This window comes from Sebastes fasciatus, chromosome 6 (assembly GCF_043250625.1).
Source record: "Sebastes fasciatus isolate fSebFas1 chromosome 6, fSebFas1.pri, whole genome shotgun sequence".
Lineage (NCBI taxonomy): Eukaryota > Metazoa > Chordata > Actinopteri > Perciformes > Sebastidae > Sebastes > Sebastes fasciatus.
The window spans coordinates 16,207,986-16,228,381 of record NC_133800.1 but is presented as its reverse complement, the minus strand read 5'-3'; the positions used below and the strand labels follow the sequence as shown (position 1 = coordinate 16,228,381).

Below are 20,396 nucleotides of genomic sequence, written 5' to 3'. Positions count from 1 at the left end.
TGTGTAATTAGATTTTTAATGCATGTGGGTTAAGCACCTTATTACTGTTAACTGACATTGTTACACTTACAGTTATGTAAGACAAACTAGTGCCAATGGAGAACCAAACATACAGTACTATATCATTTGTTTGCTGTTGAAATTAGTTATTTCTTATAGCTGACATTTTTATATAGATTGTTATAGATAGTTATTTGATTGAGTGGCATAAGATCAAATACTGGAAATAAATCACTGGATGTCTTCAAGGTTATGTAGTTTATGATTACACAAATATGATTATGTGAAAATGAAAAACAACATTTTATAGGTTAGGTCAGCTGATCTTTTGCATAAACAGAAATAAAGCATCTTACATCATGGACCCAGAGCACAAGTACTTCCGGGTTTATGACCAAACTCTCATGTACTGTCACCACCTCAAACTGTGCTGTATTTACACACAGCACAGTCTTCATATATGTACGCTACATGTATGAAAATACAAGCAAGTATGAATTTGTCCACCAATTTTCTCTTCAAAACGGGCTGGATTTGATTTGTCAAAAGGCTTTTATTGCGAAAGTACAGAACACGACACCGGAAGTACTTCATGTTGCTACTCTATGCAGCACATTGGGCACATTTTCTTATGAACTTCCCTCAATAACTTTACCTACCAGCTACTAATATGCGAGATTATAGACCCAGCGCTACAGGAACGATTTCGCCAGTATATCTGCGTTGATAAATGTAGAATTAGTCGCTCATTTAGCTTTTAATCGATTATTCATCACGAAAGTTCATGTTAGCTTAACTACATCATGGAGAGGAGGAGCTAGCTACTAGTGATCTGACGGTCGCGAACGAACCGGTTCAAAGAGCCGGCTCTTTTAAGTGAACCGGCTCCCGTCCAAGAGCTGTTTTTTTTTCCTTTCTTTAATTAATTCAAGGCAGAATGATAGGACGATCTTCTCTGCGCCACGGGCACTCCATGCACTGATGGTATGTGTCCACAGGGGCGTTTTTTATCGCGAGGGGACACGCCGCTTCCCAGCATTGGATGTTTGGTGGGCTGTCACTACAAACAAGGCACTCGGCTCCTGATTGGACGAACGCTTTCCCTCCGTGGGCTGCTGCTCCCAGCTTTCAAACCAGAAACAGTGTAGAGGCTCGTTTGGAAACTTTCTTCTCTTATTTCACGAAAATAGTTCACCGAAATGTGTTTCTGAGAACATTTGAGGAAATAAGCCACGCAGTTGCTAAATCTGGATTATTTTGGATCAACAACGTTTATTTTTAAAAGATTCTCGGGAGTTTCGAGAGGCGGCGAGTCGTGTCGGACGCCCCGTGATTTGCATAAAGTAGACTAGCCCTCAACTTTATGCAAATGAAGAGCTGGCATCGTGACGCTCCGTTTCTCGAATCGCGACGCCACGCTACCAGAATGCATTGCGCGGCTGCTTACATAGACAATGAATGGGAAGCGTGGAAAGCACGGAGCCTGTGGACACGCACCATGACTTGACTGAATGTTGTGTTAATGACGTCCATGCGACCAATCAAGTGATGACAGACAAGGATCATACCATCAATCAGGGAGGGGCGAGGGTGCGCGGCGCGCTGACGGTCTACGTCTACAGGTACAGAGCAGGAGGGAGAGGACGAGAGAAAGAGAGAGAGGAGTGCGGTGCGCAAATAGCAGACAAGATGAGTGACAGTCGGAAATGAAGCAGCATGTAAAATTATGATATTCTGGAAATTATAAGGTTCAGTATAATTATATTGAATAATTTAAGTGATATATGTGCACACATACTAATCATAGGTCAAAACAGCGCTAAATTTAGCTGAATTATAAAAGGCAGAAGTGGTCAAATGAAGAGCCGTTTAGGGGCCGAAAGAGCCGGATCTTCTTAGTGAGCTGAGCCAAATGATCTGGCTCATTAAAAAGAGCCGGAATTCCCATCACTACTGTCTACCATGAGTTTAACGCAACGGTAATGTAACTGCTCTCTAACATCAGCAAGAAGCGACATGCAGATGGATGTGATAATCTATCTGTAGCTGTATGTATGTGTGCCTCTCATAATGTCTGCCCTCTATCGATGCGGTCTGCTCAGCCGTGTTTCCAGGTTAAAAGCAGGCTTGATAATACCGGTCAGGTATAACGTTAGTGCGCCTCCTCCACAGTGGAAGACAGCTGACAGCCTCCTGAGAGCTGGAAGCACAGCCACAATAACACAGACTACTACTAACATGAGCACTATGGCTCACAACAAGTCAAGGAAGCTCAGTGCTTCTTGCTCAAGGTGCCTGTCATCTGACAGTGGAGCAGCTCGAGTGAAGAGGGTTTCTATCGAGGGCAACATTGGTAAGATATCACTAATGTTATATATTTACAGTATTTCAAAATAACTGTCAAACTATGAATGTTGGTTCATTTGGTATTGGAGAAGATTATACTACAAGAGGGTGTGCTCAGAAATTGTATGCTATATCAGACCTTTTTTAATCTATGTAGAAAAATGGATACCACTGACATTGAAGTTTTAAACTGCTGACCTCATATTACATATAATTCACAACTTATACTTTTTTGTTTGTTTGTTTGTTTGTTTGTTTGTTTATTTATTATTATTTTTAATCAACTTATCTTTTTGTGTTTTTGGTCCTTTCCTTTTTCCTTTTATTTTATTTTATTTATTTATTATTATTATTATTTTTAATCAACTTATCTTTTTGTGTTTTTGGTTCTTTCCTTTTTCCTTTTATTTTAGTTTATTTATTTATTATTATTATTATTTTTAATCAACTTATCTTTTTGTGTTTTTGGTCCTTTCCTTTTTCCTTTTATTTTAGTTTATTTATTTATTATTATTATTATTTTTAATCAACTTATCTTTTTGTGTTTTTGGTTCTCTCCTTTTTCCTTTTTTCATTGTTTATTTATTTATTATTATTATTATTATTATTATTTTTAATCAACTTATCTTTTTGTGTTTTTGGTCCTTTCCTTTTTCCTGTTTGTTTGTTTATTTATTTATTTATTATTATTATTGTTAATTAACTTATCTTTTTGTGTTTTTGTATATATAATTTGTTTATACAATTATTTCTGTGATTTATTGGATTTTATACAGAATATCAATAAAAAGACTTTGAGCAAAAAAAAAACTATGAGTGTTGGTAACATGTGATCTCCTGTATTATGTCCTCTGAAACATCAGCTGTTGGAAAGTCGACCTTTGCTAGACTCTTGCAGTCAGCTTGTCCGGACTGGGAGGTGGTGGCAGAACCTGTCAGCAAGTGGCAGAACATTGAGAGTGGGACTTTGAAGGTGTGTGCACATTTCCTGACCTCTGCATCTTTTCCCAACAAAAATCAAAAGGAAGCCAAGCTGACCATCTCCCCCTTGTGTCTTTGACAGGGGTCCCCTCAGCCGACAGTCAGCAACCTGCTGCAGATGATGTACCAGGACCCTCAGCGTTGGTCGTACACATTTCAGACATTTTCCTGTATGAGCCGGCTGAGAACGCAGCTGGAGCCTCCTCCGGCTCGCCTGCTCAGCTCAGAGGGAACGCCCGTCCAGGTGTATGAGCGCTCCATCTACAGCGACAGGTGAGCGAGTCAGGGCAGGACAGGAAAATGAAATCATGTCAGGGGAACTAGTTTTAAGAAGACCCATAATCTATACGTGCAAGAAGGTGTTGATGTCTTCTTTACCAAAGCTATTTCAACCAGAGTGAGCTGTAGACTTATTCCACTATCCATAAATTCACACATTATAACTATATTATTATTGTTGTTAATAATCAGAATTATGCTCAGGATAGAATTAGCATGGCTATACAGTATGTATTTTATGTACTATTTAACTCATTGAGCAAACACATTCTTTATATTGTTTGCTTGAAATTAAACTTGACTCTCTGTCCCGTCAGATACATCTTTGCCCTGAACATGTTTGAGCTGGGTTGCATCAACTCTACAGAGTGGGCAGTCTACCAAGACTGGCACTCCCTCCTGGTGGAGCAGTTTGGACACCAGGTGGAGCTGGAGGGCATCATCTACCTCAGAGCCCCGCCACAGGTATGAACATGACAGACTTCATGTTACCATTTCTTGTTACTTTCAATCGATAAAATTAATCTAACACTAACGTTTGAGTATAAAGCATGTTTGCAGCACATACTTGTTTTAGCTTGTGGTAGATGTTTGTATTATTGTTACTGTAACGTTACATCACTGACAATTTACTCTATTTCATCTTGAAAAAGATACAAAGAATTTGCACTTTTGTTGTTTTCTCAGAAATGTATGGAGCGTCTGGAGCGCCGGGGAAGGGCAGAAGAGAAAGGAGTGAAACTGGACTATCTGGATAAGCTGCACGTTCAACACGAGAGGTGGCTTGTTGAGAAAAGCACTGAGTGAGTGCTAATGTCTGTTTGTTGTCCTCCTCAGACTTTTATGTTTTGAATATTTCCAGTGACCACTGAAATGTAAAAAAAAATCAAATGACCCTTGGAAGTGCAAAGTCAATTACGAAGACAATTGACCATTTTTATAATCAGGGGGCTACTGTGAATATAGGCACAGTGTGAAAAATGTAAATAAATTACTCTTAAAATTGGTATTTAGCTGTTATGACCGGCAAATGATCATACCAGAATCTGGTATGAAAATGAAATAAATTCAAAATGACAAACACCAGCGGTGGTACAGCCGCTGTATTACCGGATGACAATCACCATTTTAAATGCCTCTCCTCGCAGCTGTTTGTTGCTCGGCTGTGAACAGATGACGGTCAGCAGTGTGTGGTCTTTAGGCTGTTAGTGTAATGCAGCTCGACTCTCTCTTTTCAGAATACATTTTGAGAAGCTGAAGCAGATTCCTGTGTTACAACTCGATGCCAGCGTGGAGTTTCAGAGTGACCCAGATGTGCAGGAGGAATTTATAACAAAGGTATGTTTATTTGACATAATAGCAGCTACCGGGGTGAACCACATGAGGGCCCTGTCCTAATGGTTCTCATCCTCACAGTCTTTGAGCGGAGGAGAATCACTGCACTGACACATTTACATTTTCTGATCTGACGTTTGATGTGTTTCATGTTCCTGATCCATCGTGATCCTAAAGTACCTTTTCATTCACAGATGAAGAACTTCTTCGGTGCTTTATGAGAAGACAGTCGTCAGCCGATGAGACCAGTCAGACCTCAGTCAGTCAACTGTGTTAACTGATACATAACTACACATGAGCCTCTCCTAGTGATGGAAATATAAAGTAATATAAAAGGTTTTCTCTTTTTGATAAGCTGCAGGACCATAGCATACATGAAACACGCCGACTGAGTGTTGTCAGTACACAAATGTGTTACCTCTAAACTTTTAGATTGTTAAATTTGTTTCTGCTTTTTGTTGTTTGCATATTTTAGTTTTGAGATTCACTGCTTAGTTAATGTTATTTCTTATCCTGTACTGTTTATTCCACTTGAAATCCAAACTAAGTCTGTACTGTCACTATTATGAACACAGTTTACTGAGCATCATACAGTATTTGTGTTTGTTACTGTTTTACACATTCCTGACTGACAACGAACACGCAAATAAGACATAAGAAGTATTGTATTTTTTGTTTTTTAATAAATAAAAATCTATTCATATTTTTGTGAATTGTTTATTTTATTATAAAAGATTTCCTAAATTTTGTCACATTTTTAGTTTTTGTATGTGTGACATTTAACATTACTTCTGCCAGTGCTACTAAACAGAGGTGCTAATGGCTGAACAGCATTTAAAGTGTTATTCGTTAATGGATTTTTAAGGTTTCAAAAGGATTAAGCTCCTGAGTGAATGTAAAAGGCCAGGCAGTTTGACAAGACAATGACCTTGGCTAAATGTTTTCTTTCTCTCTCCCCCTCCGGTGTGCTCTGGTGATCAGAGGGGCTGTTCAGATGCCTGGAGTGGTCAGGGGTCATCAAAGGGCAGCTGTCCACTATAAAGGGGCCTGTCTGGAGCGCCGTCTGCACATGGCATCATTTCAGCCTGAGACCAGCTGGAAGAAGGAAGGAGATCTTTGCCTCGCACTCTCTCTCATGATTTTAGACTAGATGTTGTGGGTTTCAGTTAAAATGGAAGTCCTGACGGTTTTCTGCACATTCCTCCTCTGCTCGTTTGGAGCTGTTTTCTCCACTCAGGGTCACAGATATCTCACAGGCATCGAGACCAGTTTAGCACTCAGAAATCTCTCATTTAATCATCGCAGCAGATACCCTCTGTACATGATGCAGCTGTACCGCTCCTTCAGGACTGCCGATACCTCGTCGTCAGTAGCTGTCAGCACCGTTACAATGCAAGGCGACAACCCGTCAGCGCACAGTTCGGACTCCGTCCTCAGTCTGATGGCCAAAGGTGAGTAAACAGTTTATGTTTTTTCCAATGCCTACATGCATCACTGGGTAAACAGCATGTTATTTACTGTATGTGTTGGTTTCTCCTCAGTGTTCTCCAGCAGCTCTCTGGTTGGTGCATTATCTGTGTTATCAGACCCTCCCTTTTTACAACCCAGCAAGTGTCAAAATGCTTATTCGACTTTAAAGGGTTTCTCTGTTTTATGTGAGAGGGTGTGTATATTAGCCCTCAGACGTCCTTGCATGGGGGGTTCAATACACATCCTGTCCTGTTCACTCCCACTCCACTGTTTTGACATTTGTCCAGGGATCTGGTTTGCCCAGAAACCTCTAGACTGTGGATTTGAATTCTCGTTTACATGTTTTTTTTACATTTACATTTTTTTTTAGGTTGCCATCAAGTGGGTGAAAGATGGACAGTCACGTTTGACATGTCATCCATCTCTGCTAGTGAGCTTGTCCAGCTGGCAGAACTTCGGATCAGACTACCATCTTTCTCTGGCTCCAAGCGTGCCACCGTGGATTTATATCACTCCAGAAAGCAGAGTTGTGACCTGGACAGCACATCATGCCAGGATGAGCAGCTTTTCCTGGGGAGCTTTGGCACATCAGCCAGTAGCACAAAGTCAGCCTGGAAGGTTTTTAATGTGACTGCTCTGTTGAAATACTGGCTGTACCAGGGAGATGGAGTGGCGAGCCAAGAGGCCTCAGGAGAAACTGAGACGGACCATGGGAGCGGTGCTGGGGATGAAGGCGAGATCACTGACAAGTCCCTCTTCAAGAATATGGGATTGAGGCAAAGAAAAAAACACCATCAAACCACGAACAGGGTAATGATGGTAATTTTCTCCAAACACAACCTGCCCCAGGAAGGCAACACAGCACACAGTCTCATTCACACTGTGGAGAACTCCAAGTATGTGATGATGGACAGAGTCAGCGGTGACAGTCGAAGTCGACGCCACAAGAGGAACAGGATGGAGAGGATGAGGGTGGCTGCAGGAGCTTCAACGACTCCTGCACCAGCAGCAGAGGCGGCCCAGAAGCCGCTGTGTCGGAAGGTAGACATGTGGGTGGACTTTGAGCACATCGGCTGGGACGAGTGGATCGTGCACCCGAAGCGCTACAATGCATTTCGCTGTGAGGGAGAGTGTCCTACACCGCTGGATGACTCCTTCAGCCCTACCAACCACGCATACATGCAGGTGAGATGACAGCTTGATGTTTAATCCAATTTAGCTCTTTACAGTTTTTGTATAGTCGCTGGTTTACTGTCAGTAGGGTGGCAGTAGCTCAGTCTTTGAGGACTTGGCTTGGAAACCAGAGGGTGGTTGGTTCAAGTCCAGCACGGAGTGTGGACTGGTAGCTGGAGAGGTGGCAGTTCACCTCCTTGGCACTGCACAGGTGGCTTTGAGCAAGGCACCAACATCTCTCCACCTGCATGTCTATGTTTCTATTTTGGGCCTGTGTGTGTAAAATAACAGGATTAATAAAATAATTCTTCTTCTTCTTATTCATGTGAATTATTCATTTCTTTTTCAGAGCCTCTTGCAATATCACCATCCAGAAAGAGTATCCTGCCCGTCCTGTGTGCCGACGCGCCTCAGCCCACTCTCCATGCTCTACTACGAGAGCGATGATTTGGCCCTGCGGCATCACGAGGACATGATTGTTGAAGAGTGTGGATGTCACTGAAGGCCAGCACACCAGCGGTTTCACTGCAGTCACAAGAGCAACTAGTGACGGAGCATCATCTTGAACTGTAATTGAACTGCTTCTTTACTGTTTTCATGTAAACATTAATGTTTAAATATTACATTTAAAGTTCCTAGTCATGGCTTCTAAACAAATGATTTTTAAGTTTGAATGACAATCTATTTCATCCATACTGGGTGGTACACAGCAGTATATATCTTTAGTAAGGAGAAAGCTCCATTATGCAAATGTTATATGTTGTATCTATTTATACATTATAATGTATATTTTGTACATAAAATATGAAAACATATATTAAAACATTTTATTTTGACATGATTGTGATGTTTTATGTTTTTTTGGATGCTCCACTATTGGATTTGAATATTAGGTACTTGAATTTTCTATTTGAATTTATGAACCCCAAAAATATATAAACTTTTTGAAAGCTTTTGAAATTGTGCAGCTTTAAATAAATGACAGAAAATTTCAGAGGGGAACTCACACATAAATTCAAGTGGTTTTCAAAGTAAAATATTTCAGTGCTATAGATTTATGGCTATTTAAATTTCACAATAAGGTATTCAATATCTTATATGATTTAAATCTTTATGTCGATTATTTGCTTCCATGCATAAATTTACGATTTGCAATGTTTTAATAAATGTATACAGGGCTATTTATCTGGATTTCATTTGTATTGATTTCCGTTGAATCTCTCAGCAGCAGCTATTATACAGAATGAAATACACTAACAAACAGCACTTCTCAGAGGCTCAACCTGCTCGTAGATACTCGTCTACTTAATCCCACTTCCCACCTCTCTGACTTGTGACCAGCTAACGTTTTAGTGTATTTGCCTTCCTCACCTCCAATCCACATCTCTGGGCCTATTACAGCGCACACATCATCAGAGGTCATTAGTGTCCTCTCTGGCCAGGCTGCTTTTGTTGATTGTGATCAAACAGATAGGCTGAGTGGAACAACTCAAAAGTATACTGGAGGATGGATCAATGGGGAGAGAAAAGCAGTAGCACTGGTTTGTTTTTTGGGGGGGGGGGGGGGGGGGGGGGGGAGTGCCAGGAAGCAGAGGTGACAAGGCGAGATTTAGACCCCAAACAAACAGAGAGGGACTGGAGAGAGTCAACGTCTGGATGCTGGAGCTACTGTGGAGGAAGGACAGGGTGGACTGGAACTGATCAGCTGAAACTGTTCAATCCACACTTCCAACCAGGACAAAACCCAGACAAAACCAGTTCTCTCTCAACTTTCACTTTTATTCACCTGATGTCTGTCTCGCCAGTGATGATGCCAGAGAGCTACAGGCTTACGCACTATCACATATGTTCTTAGTTATGCTCAATTAAACAACAGCAAAGTATCCAATCTATTGTTTATGCTTGTGAGTTATACAATAACCATATTCAGTGCAAGCCCTGGTGATTTGGAACTTTGACAAGTGTCCAGAAAACACATCACACAGTAGCAGGAGCTTAATGTCATCACCTCCAAATCATGTGTCAGTTCTCACACATCACTTCCATACTGAACAAACCTTTCTGTCCAAACACCCTGGTGGTCAGGCAACTGCACTCTTACTTTACTGGGAATAATTACAAAATAAAACTGATGTAATGGGCCCAGCCAAAATCTTTCATTCCACAAAATTGTAATACTTTTGTCAGTTAGTTGTTTTCAAATTAGTGGACCTACAGTGTGTCTTCCTTTCTGCTACAACAGGTCCTGTCCAGCATTAGATGGACAGGTAACTCTGACATGACATCTAACTGTAAAATAATAATAATAATAACAATAATTTTACAGGAAATTTTCTCTATTTTTCTCGTTTTTCCATAAAACAATAACATGTTTGTAGATTTACAGATATTTGCAGTAATTTAAAGGCTTACCCATAAAATTACAAGTGATTGATGTTCAAATTTAAGATTACATTAATATTGTTTTTTAATGCCAATTTGTTGTATTTGTATAGATTTTAAATGTAATTTTATATTAAATGTGAGGTCATATTTTACAGATTTTTCCTGGTCATGATTATGAAGAAATGCATTTAAATTACAGAAATCAAGTCATTCAATGTGTTTTTTCCTTAAAAATGCAGTCATTAAGCGTGTGGTTAAAAAGTGATTTTATATAGTTTAAGGGTTGATATTTGTACAGACACAAAAGTAATTTACTGTAAATTACCGTAGGAAGACTATTTTAAACTATTATTTTGCAGAGTATTATATTATATTACAAATGTCTTTCTGTGAAGTGGAGAGGGATCATGGGAGTCTTCACCACCACTAGTAAATTGTCCCGATTCCACTTGACTTGCACATCTTTTGCAAAACTTGGAGATCAAACCAGAGAACCGCAACACACTAACTCGGAATAATTCAGTGCGATAATGCCTCAGTTGCCTTGGGACATTTATTTCATCTATTATTTAGACGCTTTTATATAATACACTCATCAAAGGGAAAGCCTGGTAAGTCACTTCAGAATAAACTGAATAAAACACAGTGAAGCAACAAGCCAGCAACAGAGGTGGATGAGCCCATATAGCCCTTAGGAAGGAGGGAGTTTCTCTCAGCTATGTACGGTTGTATATTGACCTCTCTTTATACAGTCCGTTGACTGAGGTTATCAGCTGCCTGTGAGCTCCTCGAGGAATTCCTCTGATATGACTTGTGCTGTATCAGGGGAGCATAGGAAGTGCTAAAAACTGTTAAGCAACATGTCAACAAGATTTATCACTTCAAATGTATATTAGCTTTTCACTGTAAAGGAAGCTGATAATAACTCAGCTGTGGTCATCTAATCTTTAGTTTTCATTATATCCCAGAAATAACCAACAGCTTTTATGGCTTTTTGCTCTTTCAGATGGCTGTCCAAGAGAAATGTGTATTCAGACCAGAGAACCGATGAATATATTATTGTAAGAATACAATTCACTGACATGACATCACAAGACTCATTAAGAGCACACAACAAAAATACATGACAACAAGAGTGTTTGCTTTAATGACGTTTTGCTTTAATTCTTTATCACCCTATAAACCGTGTGAAAATCTGTTTAAAAAATGTCATTAACATCTTCATGTTTTACATTCTCCATATGAGACTTCAGGTGAAGAACTCGTTCTTAAGAGCACGATCGAGAAATTATACAGCATCTTGAACATTTCAAGGCAATATCTGAAGAGAGGTGTCAGGAAATGTGTGGAATGGTTATAAAACTTAAATTATTCTCTGTTGATTTTCATTTTCATTTTCTTATCCGAGTTCTTAGGGATGAGGCTTTGTTGGTGTTTACTTCTCAGTGTTGATTTTAAACATGACAGGAAGGCACACTTTGTCACACAGAAATCAGGTTTAAGCCTTAAGGCAGACAGAAAAAAAAAAAGTTTCATTACAGATTTGTTCTGGGCAAAACAAGCAAATGATATTTTTAGAGACAGACTTTAAAACACTAAGACACTGGAGATATTGAAGGCGAACCTCCGTTTTCATGGAATGGAAGATGGGAAATAAGAAGGCGCCCCTGAGCCTCTCTTCACAGCATCGTGTCGGTGAGTCTGACATCTTAATACTCGCTCCAGGACCACCTAGATGTCCATCTCAAACTGTGAGTCATCACCTGGACAAAAAAAAAAAGACATATATTTCATAAAACCCACAAACACCAACTGCCTGCTACTCTAGGATCAATTAACAGTTGCATATCATATTTAACTCAAAGTAATATTTCAGGAAGACTGAAAGACTTATATCACTAGCTGGTAAAATATTGTTAAATAACATCTGGCAGTTAACATAGCAAGAGTTCATTGAGTGATACTGTACCCATAGAAATATGTGAAATTTGACAACTAATATGTTTTTAACAGTTATCAAACTTGAAATGCCTTCAAATATGTTTCTCTCTTTTGATAAACAACTCAGATATGTATGAATACATATAAAATGAATGTTTAGTTCTGACCGACTGCAACTTTTTATGTCAATAAAACCATTCAAGAATAAAAAAGCCACAAATAAATAAGAACTCATATCAGGAAACATATCAGGCCTTAGCTGGGTTCCAGACCTCTGAAACGCCGCCAATGTCTTAAATTTTTTTCAGCGATTAAATTAGGTCTGGTGGCGTGCTCATTGATGGTCGTTTCCCCACTTGGAGAAACAACCGATCCAATCAGAGCTTTGTAGGCGGAGTTAAGAATGGAGAAGTCGTCTTCTTGTGCCAACAGCAGGAAAAATGGGGACAGAAAAATTGGCAAGAAAATGTTGACAAGCCTAGACGAGATTGATGCAGCTGTTCAGGTTGCTGCAAGTCGACTTTAGGAAATAACAACTCTAGAATCAACATGTTTAAAATGTTTTTTGGTTTTTTTTTAAGTTTAAGTTTTGAGTTTTGAAGTTTCCCCTTGTTTCTACCGTCGCAGGTGTCGGCTGTAAAACTTATGTGGCACATTCAGTTCGGCTTTTTTAGATTGGCGTGTGTGTGCGGCACAGTGCCCCCATAGTTTCAGCTGGTCGATGTGTTCGAGGATCGTAAAACACAATTGATTCAAAATTGACAGGAATAAAACTCACCAAAACCGTCTTGGTTAGTCTTTGCACTGTTCCAACAATTTGGTTGAAATAATTCGACTTAGTAGTATATTAGTGTTTTTGCTTGAAATGCCCATCCCTATTGTTGACACGACGGGCACATCACTAGGTATTGATTAGTTAGCGCAAAATTACAAAGCCCATCTAAACAGAAATCAGCTGACAGAGACACAATCTCAAGCTGAACAATAAAGTGAAATGAAATGGCACGAATGACCTCCTTGTATCTTGTGTTCAAACCTCAAACTGGCTTCTATCATCCATGACAGACAGAGAACGACAGCTGTGTGAGAACAGTTCTATGATCTGATGGATGACAGTGATACACGTGACATAACTGAGGTGAGGGATCCATCAGTGCTTTAGTTTTCAGTGGCTACATGAATTTACGCCTGAATCCTTCACTCCAAATCTAAATGTGATGTTTGTATGAGGTGTGAACATACCAGTGTTGCTGCTATCAGGAGCAGCGATGTTGTTGTTCGGTAGTTCTCCATTATGGTCCTTCTCGTCGGCGTCTTTGGAGGGAGGACTGGTCACCCCTGGAATGTTGGGCAGACCTCTCGGGGGAGTCTTGGCCGCCGGAGAGGTGCGACACCCCAGCAGGAACTTTCGGTCGTAGATGATCCTGGTTCCTTTTGGGTGAAGAGGAAAGAAAAGAGAAGGATGACTGTTAGAAATAGAGCACTGCATCAGTTCAGACAGAGCATTGAGGTAGCACCTGCATTAATGGCTCTGTCTTCCATCCATTATATTCATGCAGGTGTGCAGTGTATCCATTTTACCGTGACACTTCTCACCATTACTCTGCTGATAAGTTCATATCAACGCTGTTTGCTGCTACAGCCTCCTCTCGACCACCCCAACCTCCTCCTTATGTCACAGGATATTCATATTGTTAATGTAACGGTCCTGCATGTGTTTATTTACGTCAAATCCAACAGCATAACCACCTATAAATAGTCAATTCCATGATGTAAGTGTGTTCTGACTGAAATCGGGTTTGGGTACTGCCAGTTTATACTAGACACTAAAATCTGACCAATAAAATAACCGAATTTGGCGATCAATTGCTGAGAGGTTTGCACAAAAGGGACACAATGTATTCTTTAACAACAAGCGATATGATGAAATATATATCGTCAAAACGATATAAAAATTGCACCTTTTGCATTTTTTTCTCTCTATAATTTCACTTAAAACTGTTATGTTCATTTTGCATTCAAGTTCTTAAAATGAGAACATCTCAGTACTTTTCATTTATCATGTATTTAATTCACATAGGAGAATACAAAAATAAGTTCTACCATGTGGTTATTTGAGATATACTATTTATTTATCGAATTAACAGAAAACCTGCTATATTATGATATATATCGTTATTGAGACATTTTATTTATTTATTTATTTATTAGTTTATTTGACAGGGACAATACATAGGCATTGTTACACTTAATTAAAGTGCAACCGATGCAATGTATATAGGACTTCTAGCCATAACTAATTTGCAGACCTTGTCCCTGGTTAGGCTTTTAAGAAAAAGAAAATAATAAAAACAAAAACAGAATAGCACATCTTACATAAAATCACATAATACAACATCGTACATTACAATCAATTTACATATGTACTGTATGTTCCCAATCAATAATCAATGATCACAGGTTTGGTTTAGTTTCAGCCATATGAAATGACCTATCTCGTGATAGAATATTTTGGCCTGGTAAAAGTTTAACTGAAATGTATACCAAAACCTATAAAAATGATAGGATAATTTGGTCTTATTGAGATTGTACTGTACATCAGCTGTGCATACAGTACATACATAAAACATACATAACAGACACAACCAGCGAGGGAGGAGCTATCACACCACATGACCAATGAGAACCAATCCAAAGATGGCAAAGTATTACTGTCTAGGTCTTATGTTTATTGATGGAGGATGATGGCTAAGCTGTCATCCATGATGGAGAATGACTCCCACCCTATGCAGGACACCATCTCAGCACTGGAGAGCTCCTTCAGCGACAGGCTGCTCCACCCAAAGTGTGTGAAGGAGCTCCATCGCAGATCCTTCCTTTCTGCATCTGTCAGACTCCACAACCAGCACTGCTCCCAGTAGACCACTTACACACCAAAAACTGACAATAACCTGATATTTTCAGGTGGAATTTCATTCATTCATTTCATTCTCACTGTGCAATATAATTTTCCACCTGTGCAATTTTATTAATAGTCTGTTTATTGTCAATACTGTATATACTGCTCCTATTGTTATACTTCCTTCTATTTAAATGGTTCATATTTTGTTACACTTTGTTTAGCTCTTTTTTTACTGTGTTAGCTGATGCATGTTGTTTTTTGCACTATCCCTTTTGCTGCTGTACACTGCAAATTTCCCCACTGCGGGACTAATAAAGGAATATCTTATCTTATTGCACTGTCCCAATTTAACATATTGCACTGTCTAACAAACCAGAACCAATCCAAAGATGGCAAAATATTACTGTCTAGATCTTATGTTTATCAAGATTTGATGAGCTACAGATAAAACATCAACTCACTATCAATTATACATATATAATGTATAGACATATATATAAACAGTATAGGTTCGTAATGTATATGTTCTTAATATGCCCTTGTACAAAGTATTTCCTTTTATAATTGTAATATAACTTATTATTTAAATGGAGCTTCCCAGCAAAAAGCATTTCACACGATTGTACCTGTATAACCGGCGTGACAATAAACATCTTGAATCATCAATTAAAGTGCACAACAATCAACAACAAGCTCACACTTGGAAAGCACCAATCACAGCTCTAGTACTTGGTGACGTATAAAGCAGCAGCAGCGTCATCAGCAGCAGAGGACAGTGTGGGTGCAAAGATCAGCTGATAAAACCCACAAACAGCACAATAAACACGTCTCTATTTAATGAGAAAGCTATGTTATGAGTTCATACCACTCCCATGTCTTGGGTTACTATTACTTTATGGCCTCAGAGTGAGTAATCCTTCTTCTTCCGTGTCTCATCCTCTTGTTTCCAAACAAACACTAGCTAGCTAGCAGCAGACCTCATGGAGTTAGCAGCCCCTGCAGCCACTGACATCACAGCTGTTTACCTGATAAAGAGTATAAATCATGCATATCTCTTCTGCACATGCATGTATATAACAGCAGCAGTACGTACCTCCCGGTGTGGTGCTGAACAGCGTCCCTCCGGGTGTAGTGGAGTAGTCTTGGGGCATGTGCGCCGCGTCGCTGATGGTCACCCTCCTGGTGGACGGGATGGTCTTGGCAGTGGTCTTCTGGCAGTCAGTGGACATCTTGATCTCAATTAGAATAAACTAGCTAACTAAATAGCATGAAACAAAGTCTTTGCACAACAACAAAGCCACGCCGCGCCTGTTTTTGGCTTCAACAGAAACAGATAAATACAAATAAATACCTCTTTTTCATAAGTGCAAAATGATGAAATGTATCTAATTTGGTCACATCACAACATGCAGTCTCTCTCACACAAGTGTCCCAAGTTCTTTTCTTTAAAACGACCTGAGCACACCAAGTTGCTCTGCTCCAGTCAGTCTCTACATGCACACACAACAACACACAGACAGAAGCAGCAGGCTGCAGGACACCAGGTGGACCAGCTGAGCTTAGTGCGTCCTCTACTGGCACAGTATACATGTGCAATGACTGTACAAAGTTCAACTCTTACTCCCTTATCTTATTAGATCCATAGTACGATCATATAAACTAAGATCTGGCCCTGGAAGGTCATCTAATTTGGCTAAAGGATCTATTCAACTTCTTATAACCTTGCTACAGCAACTACACCAGTTTAATTATAGTCTAAACCTGTGCAAACACAAGCAATAGCTGCTGGTGTTGCAGGACTGCATTTATTAAATGGTTTCTGAAAATGGACACATTATGCATCTTACCTTTTCTTTTTTTTTTTTTTTAACAAACAGGGATCAGCCACTGGTCTATTAATTTGTCTATTTATATGTATGCTTTTGCAGTTTCAAAGCTCCCATTATGTTAAACATTTTGTATTTATTATTATTATTTTATATTTTTATTATAATTTGTATTATTATATCACTTTATTAATGTAGTTATTATTATTATTATTTTGTATTTATGTAGCTTTTATTATTATTATCACTATCATCACTTTGTATTTATGTGGTTATTAATATTATTTTGTATTTATGCAGTTATTATTATTAATTTATATTAGTTCTATCATTATTAGTATTTTTTTTACTTCCTAGTTTTGTCTCCTGTGTATTGTATTGTACTGTATTATTGAGTTTGTAGTGGGAATAAGTTGTATTGTTCTTGCATATGAAAGTATTAAAAAAAATTGGTACTTTGGTGAAAGCCTAATAAGATGAAGCTTAATCACGTTCATAACAGCAGTATGCACAGTATAACACTTGGTTTGTTCAAAACTACGGCATGATCGTCAGCAGTTGGGTGCACGTGGATCAAGTGTTTCACACAAAAGTATACACACTGTACACAAAGACATTTCATTTCTTTATTAATTTTTGTAAATGTTGAGCTGGTGTACAGAGTAAATTGTCAATAGATGTCCTCGGATTTTGATTGGATTAAAAGGCTTTTACATGTATATTTTAAATTCATGTTTGACTCTCCATAACAATAAAAAAAAGCAAACAAAACTGGTTAAAATACCCACAAGACCCCTATTTTATCCCCAGGTTGCAGGCATTACCCAGAACTCAACAGTCTCTTGGTAGCTACAGCTGTATGATGCTAAAAGTACATCCATATAACATAACTAGAATCCCAGTTGACAAGTAAGGGTGCATAGCATTCTAAGTAAATATATATATTTATTTATATTTTCATATATTTCATATATATATATAGCCTTTTATGTTAAAAACATTTTCTGTGCATGTGCGCAGTTGCATTCCTTAGTATTGAGTAATATGCTATTGCGTTAATAATGTCTTCAATCCATTCTAAAGGAATATACATGTGTTCTCTAGTTTTTGCAACAGTTAATATTTTTGCATGAACTTGGTGCATGGTATCGTCTCAGTCGTCCCTCAGTGCATTGTAACCATTCCTCCCGCTGCTTGCACTTAGTTGGACTCCTCCGTTCACACTGTCACCATGTGGAAGCCTCAGAATCGGCTCAGTCTTATATTTGGTAAAAGGGGGCAGAAATAGATCAGGGGTGGGTTGTGTTGAGGAAAAATGCTTGTCATCTTGAAAGACTAGCCGTCGGAGCCACTAAGCCTCCCCACGATAACTCCACCTAACTGCAAAGTGCTCCTTCTTATTGTCTTTTCATCAGCCCTCCCATCGCTCCAACCCTGACATCAGCAGTGGCTTTATAAACGGCCCCTGCTTCAGAAACCAACCCAAGCATACCATCGTTATGAGCCCTTAGAGAGCTATGACATAAGGGGTAATACACAATTACACTGCTGTGTAATCTTTATTGACATCTAACCTTTTTGTGGTTATTAAAAAAGATGATAAAGTGGAAATAATATCTGATGAAGGGATATTTGTTAAAAATGTCCAAAACCCTTCTCTCTTTAAATCTCCCCTCTTCCATGATTTCTGTGCGTGTTTGTAATGAATGTCAACAGCAGATACGGAGTTGAAACAACAGAGTGAATCCCCTATCATCTACTAAAGTACAGAACCAACACGGATGACTACTTTATAACAAGACTTACAGTATACCAAGACTTTACATTCATCATCTCTGGCTGTGAAGCCGTACTAAAACAAACACTTGATGATGGGTGATTATTGCAACGTTTTTGTGGCTGACATATTTTTCCATAATAATAAATGTCTAACATAATGTTTGAAACAAATGCATGTAGATATCATGTGAGATGGCACGCTTATTGAGGTAAATCAACTTTTAAAAAATATGTGAGTTAGTTATTATTATATTATAATCTGAGAGCCTGTGCTCTTTGTCCATTTGCAATATTACTTCCTTTGATATTATCACAACGTTGACATGTCCCAATATCCAGGACTGAATATGTGATATTAAAATCTCCCAGACACACTCACACACACACACATTCAATAGGATTTCTTTCAAGGTGCATATGAATGTCATTAAGGTTTAAAAGCCATGACTAAACACATTCCCTGATGAGTAACAAAAACAGACACTGGGCACTTTGCAGATGGGATGGCTGGTATGAAGTCATACCTATAGTTGCCCAATCTTAGAGTAAAACTTAATAGTATTAGGCAAAGTGATGAAATGTGGGATACTAATGTACTGACATCATTTCTGAGTGGGGTGAGGCCTAAAGCTGTGCTTAACACATTGAAAGCCAGAGCTTAGGAAGAATGTGAACTATGATCCTCAAATCCTCACAAACACACACTCAAACACACTCACACAAACAATCCTTTCCTTTCGTAAGCAGTTATTGCTTCTTCTGAAGTACAGTTAAGACAGCAAATCATGACAAAAAAAGACGTAACACTAAAGAAAGGAGTGAAACGAGACGCACGCTTCGGGAAGGGTCAGGCTCACAGTTGTGGGTCAGTATTACAGTTTCTCATCACAGTGATTGGTGACCGACTGTCTTTGCTACACTCCGAACAAATCGCCAAGGAGACAAACATCAAAGCTCAACACGTCCTCGACCCTCGGCTCGACACTTTCCTCTCTCCAGCTGACTCTTCATTTTTTTACCCAGTCAAACTAGTGCTACATTATTACCAGTATTTCAGCTACTGTATTCTCATCAAGTGACATATTCTGATGGTGGTGAGATGGTCTATAAGTGCACCTTAATGTGTGATGGTGGTGGTGGTGGTGTCATATATACTGCACGATGAAGTCAAACAGATGCTGCTACGAGCTGAAGGTGGGAACCTGCCCCCTGCTGAAGGTGGACAGGACTGCTACATCTACTCAGAGAGGTTGGGGGGGGGGGGGGGGAGAGGTAGGAGGTAGGTAGGGCGAGATTGAGGGTGTTGGGATTTTGGCTCAGACAGACGTCTGATTAACAGAAACCTCACAAGGATACACGGCACACGGGGGACAAGAAAAGGCGGAGGAGCGGGATGCTAGAGTGGGTTAATCTCTCCTGATAATCTGTCACTCATCATACATCGCTTTGTCACCCTCTCCACAAGGCAAACCACTCTAAGGGAAGGTCAGGGAGGCGGGTTCACTGCAGAAACCTGCCTCCCAAAGCTCAAAAAAAACAAACGACTTACAGTATGTCTTCCCTCTACAGTTTGACATGTCAGAAAGCAAAGGCTGAAAGCACATGAAAAGCACAAAGAAACAAACAACCTGACGCACAAAAATCCGACGTTTAAAAAACAGGCATAGCGACACGACATTTGCATGTTCTTGTACCCACAAAGATCTCAAGATATATAGAATAATATATAGGTCCAGACCGGACGAACCAAACGAGAAATAACGGGGAGGAATCTCTTATGTACCTGAAACAGCAGCATCAGTGGCATCGCATAGGGATCTTATAACATAAACAACACACGTAACACACAGTCACGTAGAGCATTTTAGTGCATACGATATTATGTACAACACTGATGTCCTTGGGTGATAATTGTAGCTTAACTGGACTTTGAGAGCACTGGGACAGGTTTAAAACTAGTTTGTGATGCTCTTAGCTTG

The 20,396-nt window shown here is 39.3% G+C and overlaps 3 protein-coding genes across 4 annotated transcripts; 2 read left to right on the top strand and 1 right to left on the bottom strand.

Annotated features, from left to right (window-relative positions):
• Window positions 1–1,890: 1,890 nt before the first annotated feature.
• On the top strand, window positions 1,891–5,641 carry dguok (deoxyguanosine kinase). 2 transcript variants are annotated; one of them, XM_074637909.1, is made up of 8 exons: window positions 1,891–1,979; window positions 2,173–2,353; window positions 3,210–3,319; window positions 3,410–3,600; window positions 3,924–4,071; window positions 4,294–4,409; window positions 4,845–4,944; window positions 5,136–5,641. In XM_074637909.1, exons 2-8 carry the CDS (start codon window positions 2,239–2,241, stop codon window positions 5,160–5,162), a joined length of 807 nt encoding a protein of 268 aa, XP_074494010.1. In that variant the 5' UTR covers window positions 1,891–1,979; window positions 2,173–2,238; the 3' UTR covers window positions 5,163–5,641. The 2 variants fall into 2 exon arrangements, with proteins under 2 accessions (XP_074494010.1, XP_074494007.1); XM_074637906.1 differs by having other exon boundaries at window positions 1,925–2,353.
• A 117-nt stretch (window positions 5,642–5,758) lies between these two features.
• On the top strand, window positions 5,759–8,754 carry spaw (southpaw). The gene is made up of 3 exons (XM_074637905.1): window positions 5,759–6,392; window positions 6,782–7,596; window positions 7,934–8,754. Exons 1-3 carry the CDS (start codon window positions 6,092–6,094, stop codon window positions 8,084–8,086), a joined length of 1,269 nt encoding a protein of 422 aa, XP_074494006.1. The 5' UTR covers window positions 5,759–6,091; the 3' UTR covers window positions 8,087–8,754.
• Window positions 8,755–11,107: 2,353 nt separating this feature from the next.
• LOC141769160 (eukaryotic translation initiation factor 4E-binding protein 1-like) lies at window positions 11,108–16,331 on the bottom strand. Its single transcript, XM_074637950.1, has 3 exons — window positions 15,906–16,331; window positions 13,153–13,341; window positions 11,108–11,732 (listed from the first exon to the last, which is right to left on the bottom strand). Exons 1-3 carry the CDS (start codon window positions 16,039–16,041, stop codon window positions 11,701–11,703), a joined length of 357 nt encoding a protein of 118 aa, XP_074494051.1. The 5' UTR covers window positions 16,042–16,331; the 3' UTR covers window positions 11,108–11,700.
• Between the last annotated feature and the right edge of the window lie 4,065 nt (window positions 16,332–20,396).